A 14,380-nucleotide genomic window follows, 5' to 3' on the forward strand; every position below is an offset into this window, starting at 1 on the left:
CAAACTTGGGAACCAGGTCAGCCAACCGAACTTTTGAACATGTTCACGGACTTTATAAAGTTTAACAACATAGCTTTTCTCATAAACTAATTTTTTTTTAACTATACAAGAAAAAATAGATGATAAAAAAGTTAAGTTTAATTAAAAAAAAAAAAAAACACCCCACTAAACCTGTAAACCGAGACAACCTGAATTATATCAAACCTGCAAACCACACTAACCCTATAAAAAAAAAATTACAAAATCAAATTTTCAACCACCACAATATTAAAATGTGATTAAAAAAAAAAACAAACAAACAAACTTGAAAAAATGAAACACTCTAAATTACAGGTCTAACTTCATATGTTTGAAATTGTGGTATTGAATACCTTTTAAAATAGTTTTTTTTTTTAAAAAAGTATATCAAAATAAATTTTTATTTTTTTTCATTTTTTTTTTCATTTATGATATCATTATATCAAAACTATTAAAAATTAATTTTAATGTTTTTTCATATCAAACGAATTTAAAAAAAGCACCCAAAAACAATTTCAAACATACTCCCAAGAAGCCTCTTCATCCAAAACCCTTTTCCACCTCAAGTCCAAGGTTTGTGTTTTAGAAACCGCATCGAGTTTGGTTGCTGGATTGATTCGACCAAGTTCAGTTTTGTACATAGAACGAAAAAACACTTCGGTGAGATAGACCTAAGATTTTCAATCAAAACGAACGAAACTATTGGTGTGGTCTATAAGCTACATCAAGTGTATGGCATCGACCCTGTGGAGAAAGGGGAAAAAAAAATCCCTGTGGGGCAAACAACACATAAAATCGCCAGCTCCACAACAAAACAAGAAATATTTATCATCAAACTAAAAGATATGTGCCAAAAGTCAACCTGCCCGCAGAATTACATGTCATTTCGGCAAAGCCAGGTTTTTATGCGTTGCTATTTCCAACTTCTTGCTTATTTTTTCAGCTGCATTGGGATCCATAAAAGAAGACAAGGCAAATCCATAAATAACAATGAACAAACTAAAATAAGGTATCAAGGTAGAAATCACAAGGAGATGGACCCGCAGTTCACAAAGAAAGCAGGATTTAAAGCCCTCTAACAGACCGAGAGTCATAGTTTACATTCATCTACATGATTCAAAAAGATCTCACAAAAACATTTGGGTAAAAAAACGCATAGGAAGGATAGTTATACGAGGGAGATACAGATCTGGATCAGATACTCCTCGGTATCTGTTCCATAGTTTTGTAACATGTTTAAAAACGAATTGCAGCTTCAAAAGTGGTTCCAATATTTCTTTTCAGCTCCTGGGAAAATGTCAAAGCACATGGATAATATGGACAGGCAGGAGAATATACGAGGAAGCAATAACAGAGGTTGGTTTTTGATCCAGCATCCATCATGTGTAAGTGATCCCTTTTGTTCTGATAATTAAATTAGGGAAGCTAGCTGGTGTGATTTAATTATTTAATCTTACAAAAAGTTTACAGACCCACCCACAAACACTTCATCTGTGCACTGTTCTCCAGAAGCAAGAAGATGCCCTATTCAATTCCAGCAGCCAGTCACGGAGACAAAGTATGATACTTGGTGTATGTGTCTGCAAATCAGAGGATCTATGTGTGGAGCTTTTTGACAAACTCTTACTCCCTCCAGTCCATTTTTCATTTTCTGTCTTTAACTGGGAGCTACAGGGATAAAATCTATTTTACGCAACATGAAGTTTTATGATCATGGGACATGAAAATCCAACACGGAACACCATTGTCCCACCTAATAACCTATCTGCTAATCTTTCAAGCATGTTTTAGATGACCCCTAAACTGATGTCGGTGGCATGTGACAAGAGATCCACCACAAGGAATCAGCTGATACCACTGACACGCGAAGTGATGCAGTTCTAAAATAAAAAACACAGCAGTCACATAAATCACTAAATGCCAGTATTTTGCATGACTCGTATTTATCCTACACAAGTTGGAGGAGTGGGATGTGAAAGGACAGGTAATTGGTGGATTGAAGACTAACCTGGCCTTGATATGAGAACGAGGTCCTTCAAACTTCCAGTTATCGTCATCCAATGATTTAACCTCCTTGTTGAGTGCAGCCATCAGATCAGTTTTTAACGCTGCAATAGAAGAATAAGAAGACTTCTATGAACAGCAATAACTCCAATGTGTTGCTATTAACTCGGATAATACATATAGTAGTTAAAATTATGGGTGTTTCACTAATCGGATGCGGGGCCTCCCTTTTTTCTTTCCAAGGTCAGTTTTAGAGAGAGAACAGAAGGCTCCCCCCTCTTCGCCCCTAGCCCTATGCTCCTGCCAACCTTCCACTGACATAATTCATTGAATGCTTGAAGCTTAAAGAGAAAGAAAGCCATATGTTTAGCACGATGAACTCGTCAGACAAGAGCTAACAGAGAAGAATAAACAATAAAGTTCCAAAATATATTTCTTTATTGTTTTGTTTTGTAACCAAAATGGGTGAAGAACAAAAGCAAAAAAGTAAGTCCTTGAATTTTCATATCCAAGTTAGGTTAGAGGGCCACTAAAAACAGAGGTATCTCAAGAAACAAAGAAATATAACATACATGCTAATTAAAATGGTTCAAGGCAGCTGGATGAAAGAACTCGATTTAGAGATGTAAGCTTGATGTCTTTTGAAGTCAAGAAATTAAATCTCAATCCTCCACTAGACCAATACTAATGGAATCAATTGGCTTAGTCCTATATTTAAATAATCAAAATGTGAAACATAAACTAATTCTGTCAATGAGTTCGATTTGTTTCTAAAAATGTAAATACATATAAGGGGCAATATTTCGTAACAAGCAACATAAACTTCAGAATTTTATGTACAACATGAATTTCATTCCCCTTATTTCCTTAGCAGCAGGATAATGAATTTATGAATAAGACCAACATCTCAGTAACATGTATGTTAAACACTAGAGGAAAAAAAAAATCTGTGAAGCATGCCGAAGAGAATCCTAGAGTATTGGGGCCTGTATAAATATGATCTATAAAGATAATAGTAGCAATCTAAACACAAGGAATAAAAAATAATGTGAAGTATCAAACAAGCACAAAAATAGCCACCAAGTCCACAGGCCAACGCAGAAAATGCAGAAATATAAATACCCCAGATAACGAAGCAATGAATTTCCATAAGAATAAGCCAAATCCCACAAAAATTATTCACTTTTTTAATGGCCAAGATGGCAAAAAAAATTCTTTCCTACAAAAATGCCCAAACCTACAACCAAAAAATCCGAAATTCATATAGATTATGCAATATTATAACAACCCAGATGGCTAAACTTCACAAAAAGAAGAGATTTTCAGATGGAACAAAAAAAGGAGAACAAAACAAGCCAAGCATGGCCTCATCTTTGCGGTCTTGAATGGAGATTAAATCAGAAGGGAAATGAAAATCATCTAAAACAACATTGTTAACACTTCCTCATCCACCTCCAATAATTGCTGCTGTTGATACTGATGAATTTGCTGATGATGTACTGTTCATTCTGTTTTCTCTTTCTCTTCTTTGGTAGAAAATTATTTCTTCACTGGGCGGGAAAAATCTTTGAAGCCGAGAGGGAGGGAAGGGGTTTAACAAAGAAGAAGCTAGAAAGCAGTTGATTCATTTTTTTTCCTTCTCCAAAAAAAAAAAAAAAGTAATAAACTTTACTTGTTTATGGGCTTCATCGTAGCTTAAAGGAGGGCTGTCAAGCCCACTTCTTTGTCATCATAAATAATTTACTTGATTTTCTTCATCTTGAAAGTTGAAACAGAAAAACAAAGCAGAGGATCCCATCTCAGAATATTTCGTTGAGAGAAAATCTGATTGATATATCAGATTCCAGTTCTTACTCTCTCTCTCTCAACTGCTAGAAAAGCAGTTTTTACTCTCTTTTTCCAAGAGGATTTTCCATCTCAGTAGATTGATTCTGGTGAGTTTTATTTCTCTCTACTGGGTCTTCAAATGGTGCACATACAAGCTTTAGACAGGCAATTTGCTTAATCTCTTCATGATTCGGTCATTGAATTACATTCTCTTTCTGTGAATCATTTTTTTATCTCTTTTTATGTAGGGTTATTACAGAAATGCTGTGTTTTTTTTTAGCTAGATTTGGCTTAAGTGCTTTTTTTCCTTTATTGAATCGGATTCTGTTTTTTTCCCTTTTTTTGTTCATCTGTTTAGTTATATTCACTTTGTTTATTTATCTTTTTTTTATGTGATAATAAAATTCAATGAAATTGGTGCATGATTTTTGCACAAGTCAAAACCATCTCAATGCAAACGTGTAAGAATCAATGACTGAAGGATGTAGGTGCTTTCTTCGTTTTTTCTGTGCTATTAATTTTAATTTATGGCTGTGGATAGGTCTAGTTTGATTTCTATTGGAAAAAATGATAAAAAATAAAAAAAAAAAAAAAACCCTGTTCGTTCTAAATGCTACATTTCCTGTACTGAACCTTTGAAAGACTCAGTTTGGCTGTAATATGGTGTGTAATTGAGCTAATCTTTGAAATCCCTGTTTGACTCGTTCATGTTTCTTATATTTTTGGTGAGGACATGCATGTATTTACATGTGTACACTTGTATGTCTGTGTTTGTGTGTGGGTGACTTTCATATAGGGCCGATGCATAGAGAATGTGCTTGTTTAAAATAGTTTTGATTGATGAATCATCAAGATCATTCTAGAGTGGATCATCTAGAGGTGTGACTGCAATTGGGATTGTACTTTTTACTTGTAGAAAATGAGAGATGATGCTATGCCTTTCATTTGTTATGTCGTGAGTTTTTGGTAACATTATGTTAATGGACATTGGCCTGTAAATGCCCTAAATTTACTGGATATGTATATGTGTTTAAAGGAGTAGAAAGTCTGCTTTTAACTTTGGAAAAATTATCGGAATGTTATCTTTCCTGCAACTGAATGCTTAATATTTATGACTTCTATTGCACTTTTTACCATGTTTCAGGTAGTCTATGGAAACTCCTAAGCATGTTAAGTTTTGCACTGACCAGAAGGTGGGAATCCTGTTGATATTCTCTGTTGGCTTTGGCTTTTTCTTGCAGAGTTCTTCATCTTCAAGTGAGGTGGGTACACCATAACCCTTGTGCCTTGGATTTTCTTCTTCATATCTGTTGCTGTGTATATTTCTTGTCCATGATTTGATAGCTCTTGTAAGTGTCATGCTGTACTTTGAGTTTCACATAGATATCCTGCTGCCGTATAATCTTTTGTATAGCATTTTGTAAGTATTAACTTTCTACAATTAAAGATGCATACTAGATGGCTGTGAGCATTTCAAGAAGCAACAATATGGCATGCCCTAATGACCATACAGCATTTATTTTAAGTTTGGCTACCTGCCTACTATAATTGCTACTTGTAACAATATCCAAACGTTTGCCATTTTGATAGTACATGTTTCTGAGAATTGAAATGCAATTGCAGGGAACCATCTCAGAATTCCTTTCAATTTGACTACGCGTGCAATGAAGTTTCAACATTTTATTGTCTTTCTTGTATCCTTAATTGTCCGAGGAGGCAAGGTGTGAATGTAAAAGTTTCAACATTTTATTGTCTAACTTGTTTCCTTGCTTGTCAGGAGGCAAGGTGTGAGTCGAGTTCCAATTCCAACAACTCATATTGTGGTTTCAGGAAGTATATTATGGAATCTTATTTTGAAAAATATGATAGCTTGCTTGAACGAAATTTCCAAAACTTCATAGTAGATGAACTTCTTTTTAATACCTGCAAGCTGCTGCCAGATAATCTGAATCATCTTTTAAGAGTATCAGTTCCATGGCGCCATTTGATTGGTGAAGGTTCTCATCGCCATATAGCATCAACTATCAGATTCCACATGCAGCCAGATTCCATGTCTCAGCTACGTGCTCACTTTTGTAAAGTTATCATTATTGAGAGACTGCCGACAGGAGTCTTTGCTGACCCATTTGAGCTCCAACACCTACTCAAGCGTGGTGGTAGTGCATTTAATTGTTCCTACATTGAATGATTTACGTGCACCCCATTTTGAAATTTGGGCTATATTGGCATTTTTCTCTGGCCTGATGTGCATTTACTCCACTTCTGCAGTATTTACTGATGTGGCTGTTTTTGGAGATACAAATTTGGAATTGCCCTCTGTTCTATCGAATCAGTCAGCTGTTGAGATTCATATGAATGTTGCTCCCACATCCTTGTTGGGACATATAAGTGAACTGGAAATCAGTGCAGACCTTCCATTGCATGCGCGATATCCTGTAAGTGAATTGTTGAAGAGAACAGGACGTTGCTGTGTTATCACAACAACAATAATAAAATGAGCAATCACAAAGCTGTAAGAAAATTTTCTGAATTATGTCCCTCTCTTGCAGCCCCTTGATGACAGTGGCTATTCAGAAGTGGAATTTGGTGAACCTGAAATATTCCTGCGCTGCAGCATGGAAGAAAATGGGGACCATGAGAGCTGCCTACTTATGCCAGCCAATGACAGGACAGGATCTAGAACTGACAATGTCGTGTGGAGAATACCTTCAGGAATAAGGGCACATGCTGGCATTGTATCTGCTTTAACTTTTCTTGCAGCCTCTATATCTACTCTTTTAATCGTCCTAACATCCATCTTTTATTCTGATAGTAAATTGTGCAACAGTCTGAAAGAATCGTAGTTTTGTTATATACTCTTGCCGTGAACAAAATTTTGTATAAAGCTTTGTGGAGCAACAACTATCTGCTTGGAATATCCTGTCAAGGAATGGCTGGAATTACGTACTTGCTGTGTTGCTTGCCCGAATAGGCGCATTCCCATTGCCAAAACTGTTACTGTACTCACCAATTCATTTTAGAGTGTCTGTAGAAAAACAGGTAAAAAAGCAATGGTCCTTTCACGTGTTTTTATAAATTATAACATCCACTAGCGACTCTTTAACACCGCATTGTCATCCATTTATATTTCTGGAAAAAACAATTATCTGTTTTTTCATAATTTACTTAAAAATCCCATGACGAAGAAATTGTGCTTATTTTTGCTGCAAATAACTACAGAGAAGAGTATCTCATTTTTCATACATTGATTGTTGGTTGATAATACCACCTGCCAAGAGATGACCAGGTTTTATTCAACTCGACCTTTAACGCCGGTTGGGCATCTAATGCGGAGGCAATTCAGATAAAGGACACCAAGGTTTCTGCCTTTTCCCATCGTTTTCCCGGGGACCGGCCTTCACCCTGACAGGTCAGGGAAGACCCCAAGAACCAACAAGCAACCCGGGCGTCATCTACCTCCCTAAGACAGGTTTTTCCCACGATACGAAGTCCCCCTCTCATCAAAAGCTGTATCATTATCACTCTCTACCTTACATATTGGCCCGATGGCTTTGGATACTCTTTTTCACGCATTATCCATGTCACTTAACCAGGTTTCGTCTCTGTTTTTTTTTTTTTTTTTAATCTTCTTTTCCCAATTGGAAGTCGACCATGGAAACCCCTCCAACCGAAAGAGCAGGCAAACTTCACATTGACTACTTGTGCCTAGACAACGAATGATACGGGAGAGTTCTCGCCACGTACCGCTTCTTCAACTCCCAGAGGGCACTTGACATTTCGTTGCTGCATTAGCATGCATTGAAATCCCACCCTCATCATCAAACGGACCTCTATCGTGCCAGATGATCTACGAAGTCGTTGGAATAACATTCCAAGTCAGGAAAGTGGGGTTTCAATTTTCAAAGACAGAAATTTGCACATGGTTCCAACTTCAACGCGTAGCTCCACTATAAGGACATGAATAAATTCTGATCCTATAAAACCAAAATTTCTTTGCAAATACCACCGGTTGAATAAATTCACAAGACAACAATGACTGAAGATACAAGAATTACCACATTAGATAAATTTGTCACAAGGCAAATCAAGATTGCTGGTATCTACAAGGGCACCTTTGCCACTTGATGATAAATTGATAGTATATTTACCCTACTGCAGGAAGAAGCAAGCCAGTGAAGAAGCACTAATGATGTGAAAAATTGTTGGAAGAAGGTTATAAGCCAAATGCTTGGAAAGAAAAGAATGGATGTTATGTTTATTAATATTAGTATTAAACTCGAAACAATTGAACAGACAGTTGCACACCCTTGTAAACCCGAGGCAGCGGAAAATAGAAACAGACAGGAATCCCAAAATGATCATCTGCAGCCATCATACAATATATACCACCTCTGACTAGCAGTGAGAAACTCCAGTCAGTCACCATGTCTTGTTAAATTAAAGAACATAACCTAGGAACTAGCAGAGACATTACTATCTTGTTGCCAAGCAGCTCTTGAAACAGTTCCAAGGATTCTATAAAGATTTTTTTTGGATTAGGCTGCAAGTACTACGATCACAATGAGAATCACAATCCCGAATATCACCATGAGCAAGCAGGCCTGCATTAAATACATGAGGGTTAGTTGTGAATACAATACAATACAATAAATCATCGAGAATCAACATCTAGAATGAAATTCCCCTCCTTGAAATAAGGGCAATATACAGTTTCTTTCATCGATATTCAATAGTATAACTTGCATCGAAGAAGCAGTTCATATTCTTAAATAATGAAAAAGAAAAACGCATTTGAAAATGCAAATGGCATTTAGATGACAAGCCCCTTATAGGACAATCTGGGAGTGTCCAACTTAATCAAAAAACATAAAGAACAAAAACAGAAGCAAAGGGAGGTGTCCAAATTAGCCATGTCAGCAGTCCATAACTTACTTTAGTCACAAAAACAAACAACACCACCACCAGCAACAATAATGACAATAATAATCAAAATGGGAATAAATAAATGAGATGCCATAAATTACCAGAGATGAATTTGATCTTTGAGTCTTTGCAGCTTTCACGAGTTCGGATGTTCCCTGTGATGTTGCAGCCTGGGCACCTTCGATATGGGAGCCTATATCATCTGTAACAAACCCAGAAAAAGGGAAGTTCAATAATAATGATAAACTAAAATATATATAGAGCTAGTTATCTGTATGCAGGCAAGATCGGGGAAGAAAAAGCCAAGATAAAACTTGCCAATCATAGCTCCTTGTTCATGGACAAGGACAGCGAGGTCTTTAAAAATCTCATTCACCTCACCAATTTGCTGCTGAATTTCATGTATTCCCTGTTCTCTCTCCTCGATAATAGCCTCATTGAAGACAATCTCATTGTCCAGTAGTAGGACCTCCTGTCTGCATCAAAATTCAATTCAAAGCTTGGAATTCTCTCTTTTTTTTCAGGTCAATTAAAAGCTAAGTACATAGCAAGTTGTGCGACAGGCTTTCAACAAAAAGAAAGGAATGGTCCTACTTTTAAAAGTCTGTCTAGGGCAACCTCTGAGGTGTAATCAGAGGCAACTCTTGTATACAATTTTTCTGAAGAGTATATGATTCAACTTTTAAGTTACAAACTGATTTCTTATCTAGATGATCAGGCACAGAAGTAAACCATTAATCAATCCTATTGCAAATTACGAGATAAAAAATTCCTACACTCATTTTTGTACCAAAAATCCTCTCCGTGCATGATATCCCTTCAGTCCTACAGAGTATGAATCAAAAATAAAAATAAAAAATGAATGCAGCAAACTAAGACCAGCAGTTTTTTGAAAAAACCTATAAATGTTCGCGCTGGTTTTAAAATGTGAACATGTTTCAAAAATTCCCCAACATGCTCAACACAATGAACAAGGAATTGTGGTAGAAAAGAAACATTACTTGATAAATTTCTCTTACAGTTGGGACAAATAAATGAAAAGGTCATTGGTAGCCTATGTTAGAGAGCAGATCTCACCTTCTCGACTCCACAAGGAGGGCGCGCTGCTCTGGACTTTTATCGGAACTTACATTTACCTCGCTGGCTGTGTAGCTGCAAAGAATATGAACAAACACAAACTGTTAGAAGAATATACAAATATCAACGCTTTTTTGTATTATCAAAACAAACTGTTCATTATATCAAAGAACCAAACAGGATCTCAAATCCAACAAACTATCGATTAAGGTATCCTAAGACAATCACCTGGAGGGAAGGACTGCTTGGGGAACAAAAGGAGCGTATGCAGTTTCCCTCTCAGCTGCAAGCCGCTGAGCCTTCTGAAATTCTTTCAAAACTGCTTGAAAATCTTTTGCTAATTTAGCATCAGCAATCTTTTTGCTTTGCTGCAATTACAACAAGAAAAAAGAAGAGGCAATCCAAATGTTGATTTTCTCGAACATTAAGGTTGAATAACATGTCCAACCAGTTGAGAAAGGTTAGTAATTCAAGGGGTGGAATTGATGTGGTTCCAATGGGATCTTGAGTGATTACTGAATCAGAAGGGTATCTGGAAAAGTAATAATTTAAGTACACAGTAAAGAACAAGAAGCAAACATACACTGACTCCAGCATAATGATCTGTTTCGCTAGCTTGTTTAAGTCTGGCTGAAGTATCCTTCACCAATTGCCCAATATGTAGCCTTGTTCTATGCCTGTCATGCAAGAAAAATCAGTACAATGACAGCTCAAAATGGAGGTTCATTACAAGGGTATTTGACTGATACCATTCCTAAAAGAAAAGGGGAGCGAGGAACAGCAAACCATTAAATTCTGGCATTTTTCTGTGAAAAATAAATTATTGAGTCTCTCGCATATTTTAATGTTCTGAGCAAGAGAGAACAAACACTACTGTCAACAAGTTTTCAAAATACCCATAAAGAGGTCAGTACAATTAAGTCCTGAATAGAATTTAGGTGAGAAGTTCTCACAATATAATGTTGAAAGTTCTTTTCTAATGAGTCATAAGAGTAGTCTCAAATGTGGCTGCAAAGAAAGTAATTATTATCCAAGCCCAACTCATGTGTACCCTACGTTCTTTCTAATCTATTAACTATTTCTCTGTCACTGCTCAGATATACTGCATTTCTCCTCAGGGAAAATACAGACAGATTTTATCAGTTGCATAAATTCTGGAAAACCAAAAAACAAACCCACGTAAGTACCAGGATATAGATTTTTTTAGCATTGCTAGCAACTAAAGGGTGTTGTGATTATGCTATCATGCACACAGGCATCCCTCGCACATGGCCCAGATTGGGTAATCGGAACAACCAGAATTGTGTTTAGTATTGTTTCCCAAAACTTTTAATAATAGACAAAATAACGATCATGCCGATTGAGTGATGTAGCTATTTGCAATAAGAATTCCCTATGTGGTACATTCCACATCAGATAGGAAATAAATGTTTGTAAAATTGTCTAAAAAAAATAAAAATTATTGTGGTAAACGATGTCATATTGCCATAACAACAATAAACTGCCTTGTAGTGCAACAATCGTCTCCTTATATTTCATTAGAAAACAACAGTCTTCTAACCCTGTTCATTTTCAGACGCCTGTGATTTAATTTCAGCTCTGTAAACACAATAAAATCACTTCAATAATACCATCCAAACAGCAAAATTACACAACTTCGATAATTTAATTCTAAATAATTACGGAAAATCGACCATAAATCTCGTCATATAGTCAAAACGACAAACGAAGAAACTCAAAACGGCAACAAAATAAAAATAAACTTACAGCTTCTCCCGGAGCTCAGGCGTGTCTTTAGGAGTCCCGAGGGTATTAACAAGACGCTGAAAAGTGGAAACGGCGGTATTGATCTGGAAGATTCCAGAAGCAACCGCTTGCGTGGCATCTTGTTTCCCGTTGATCAGTTCTCTCCTTGAAGATGCCAAGGGTCGCCCTGCCTCCAGATCTTGAAAGCTCATTATTATTATATTATTTTAATTCGATTAAACTAAAATTTAATCGACCTGTTGATTGAAAATCCCTAAACCCAACCAGCAGTTTCTCGAGAGATAACGAGGGGATTTTCCCGAGAAAGGGGAGAGAAGCGGGTTGTTTGGGTACAGTTGTAAGAATCGATTAAGGTAAATGAAAAGAAGAAGAAGAAGAAGAAGAAGAAGAAGAGAAGCTAATAACACGGCACGGATTGAGAAAATTGTTTTGATGATTTTAGAGAGACGGAGAGAGAGAGAGGAAGATTAGAATGATGATGTATGTTTGTTTTCTGGGGTTTCGGGTGGGGATATGAATATTCGGTGCCGGGCACGTTGATGTGGATCCCTGAAGGAGGGACACGTGGGAGAGAGCGATTGGTCAGGGAAAAACAATGGCTTCGCGTGATGGTGGTGGTGATGGGGTGCTAGTATGTGTTTAATTTAAAATTTTAGGGGTGGGATGGGAGGTGTTTTTGGTCGGAGAAAGCAACAGAAGCTTATGGATTAAAGAGGGGGTGGGGGTATGAACAGAGACTACGGCACTACTTCTTTAAGAAATATTCGTTTTTTTAAACCAAAAATTGAGGTGGTCGTTGTGCGTTTAATTTATTGATCTGAGGGCGAAATAATTTATGGAAAACGTGACAGCAACAAAATTACCAAAACTTTTTAAAAAATATATTCCCATGAATTTGAATTATCAATAGTGCTTTGCATGTTCCGACAAGGTAAAATCTTTTTTTCTAAAATGAATTTAATTGTCAGATTAAAGATTTGAGTTCGGGCTAGATTCCCCCAGGAAATATTCAATCAATTTTTAGATAGTGTTTTATTATTATTCTAGGATAAAAAAAAAAGTAAAAATATAAAAGAACTTAATTAAAGAGATAAAAATATAGATAACAAGAAAATCTATTTTGAAACAGTTTTTAAAATAAATTTTTATTTCAAGATAGGAGTTACAGAAGAAACATGTATTTAGAGATATTATTTTATTATTTTTTAAAATATTTATTATAAAAATATCTTAATTTTAAAATTATTTAACCAAAACATGTAAAAATAAAAATAAATATTTTAAATTTTAAATCCAAACTCAATGGTCAATCCAGATAAAAATTGGGTTACGGGTTGAAGCCTGAGTCATGGTTCTAGTTGACCCTCGGTTGAAATAAGTCAGTCTAAGAATAAAAATTGTTATTGTTCATAATTTTTAAAACCGATTCAGAGATCAATCAGGGCAAGACTCGAATCATAAATTGAGTTTACCATTGACCCAAGTCAACACAAAAAAAAATAATTATTATTATAATTTTTAAACCCGACTCGAGAGTAAAACCCAAGTCATATATGTAGGAGGATCAACCTGAATTGACTCAGATCAACATAGAAAAAAGTGGATATTATCAATAGTATGATAAAAATAAAAATATTAGGCAAGAAAAATTTAAGAGGTAGGTTAAACCTACATTAATTTGATAGTATTATAAAAATAAATAGGCAAAAACAACAACAAATAAATAATATAATATTGAGTTAGGTCAAGCTGGGTTAATACAAAAAACTCGTGTGCCTATGATACATGAGATAAAATAACTTTATCGCAGAAAGATGGAAATCAATAAAAATCAACTGTAAAAAATAACATAAAAAGATCTAAGCGAACCCTTGGTTCAAACTTTAAAATCCATAACCCAAAAGCTTAATAAAATTCAATAAATAAAACATAATGGATGAAAAAAAAAGAAAGCTTCAATAAAAAAATTTAAAGCAAAACAAGAAGCAATAAAAAAAATAAAGACTAAATATGAAATGAAATAAAATGAACTAAACTAAACTATCAAGGGTTGAAATTAAAAAAAAAAATTAAGATACTAATATAAAATATTGAGGAATGTAATTAAAAAAATAATTTAATCAAGAGAATGATTAAATAAAGACTTAACAATCAAAATAATAAGAATTAAATAGAAAATATAAGAAAAACAAAAAAGGGTTAAAGAGAAAGAAAATTCAATTTTTATGGATTATTTAAAATTAAAAAATAGTAATAAAATATCAAAAAATGCAATTGAAAATATAATTTAATCAAGAAAATAATTTAAAAAAAATTAACAATTAAAAAAATAAGGGACGAAATCTGAAAGGTAAAAAAAACCAAAGAAAGGTTAAATTGAAAAAAAATCCTTAATTCTGTGGATTATTTAAAATTAAAAAAAAAAATAAAAAACAAAATTAAATGGCTGATGTAGTGGAAGACTTTAAAATCCAAGAAAAAGAGAGTTAAAAAAAGAAGAGGGAAAAATGAAACAGTCACCAGAGCAAAACCCAGCATTTTTTTGGTACACACGCTTGGGAGACGGTACCGTGAGGAGTAAAAACATCATCGTGGAAAGTGGAAACTGGATTTTGGATGATTCACTTACACCAAACGACGAATACAAGAGCATTCACTTGTATTCGCATGCATGTCATGCACAGCTATCTTCTTAAAAATTAATTAATATTTTATATATGTATAAATACAAAATTATCCTTGATGAGCACACCACAAAAAAATT

General features: G+C 35.1%; 2 protein-coding genes across 3 annotated transcripts; one reads left to right on the forward strand and one right to left on the reverse strand.

Annotated features, from left to right (window-relative positions):
- The first annotated feature begins 3,771 nt into the window (after window positions 1-3,771).
- LOC118028340 (uncharacterized) lies at window positions 3,772-6,750 on the forward strand. Of its 2 annotated transcripts, none has more exons than XM_073404857.1 (5): window positions 3,772-4,014; window positions 4,994-5,111; window positions 5,627-6,005; window positions 6,118-6,284; window positions 6,399-6,750. In XM_073404857.1, exons 2-5 carry the CDS (start codon window positions 5,001-5,003, stop codon window positions 6,690-6,692), a joined length of 951 nt encoding a protein of 316 aa, XP_073260958.1. In that variant the 5' UTR covers window positions 3,772-4,014; window positions 4,994-5,000; the 3' UTR covers window positions 6,693-6,750. The 2 variants fall into 2 exon arrangements, with proteins under 2 accessions (XP_073260958.1, XP_034887789.1); XM_035031898.2 differs by having other exon boundaries at window positions 3,773-3,956.
- Window positions 6,751-8,077: 1,327 nt separating this feature from the next.
- LOC118028341 (syntaxin-22) lies at window positions 8,078-12,366 on the reverse strand. Its single transcript, XM_035031900.2, has 7 exons — window positions 11,617-12,366; window positions 10,433-10,526; window positions 10,078-10,217; window positions 9,850-9,924; window positions 9,091-9,248; window positions 8,874-8,974; window positions 8,078-8,450 (listed from the first exon to the last, which is right to left on the reverse strand). The coding sequence occupies exons 1-7, from the start codon at window positions 11,805-11,807 to the stop codon at window positions 8,385-8,387; spliced, it is 825 nt and encodes a 274-aa protein (XP_034887791.1). The 5' UTR covers window positions 11,808-12,366; the 3' UTR covers window positions 8,078-8,384.
- Window positions 12,367-14,380: the final 2,014 nt, after the last annotated feature.

The sequence above is a fragment of the Populus alba genome, chromosome 15 (genome assembly GCF_005239225.2).
Source record: "Populus alba chromosome 15, ASM523922v2, whole genome shotgun sequence".
NCBI classification, from domain to species: domain Eukaryota; kingdom Viridiplantae; phylum Streptophyta; class Magnoliopsida; order Malpighiales; family Salicaceae; genus Populus; species Populus alba.

Bases quoted from the DNA above. Each gene is read 5' to 3' on its own strand.
- LOC118028340 (XM_073404857.1), top strand. From the start codon at position 5,001: ATGGAAACTCCTAAGCATGTTAAGTTTTGCACTGACCAGAAGGTGGGA. The intron at 5,112-5,626 runs GTGGGTACACCA...CTTGCTTGTCAG, and splicing joins GTTCTTCATCTTCAAGTGAG to GAGGCAAGGTGTGAGTCGAG. The intron at 6,285-6,398 runs GTAAGTGAATTG...CCTCTCTTGCAG, and splicing joins CATTGCATGCGCGATATCCT to CCCCTTGATGACAGTGGCTA.
- LOC118028341 (XM_035031900.2), bottom strand. From the start codon at position 11,807: ATGAGCTTTCAAGATCTGGAGGCAGGGCGACCCTTGGCATCTTCAAGG. The intron at 10,218-10,432 runs GTATGTTTGCTT...TTGTAATTGCAG, and splicing joins ATCATTATGCTGGAGTCAGT to CAAAGCAAAAAGATTGCTGA. The intron at 9,925-10,077 runs GTGATTGTCTTA...TATTCTTTGCAG, and splicing joins CAAGCAGTCCTTCCCTCCAG to CTACACAGCCAGCGAGGTAA.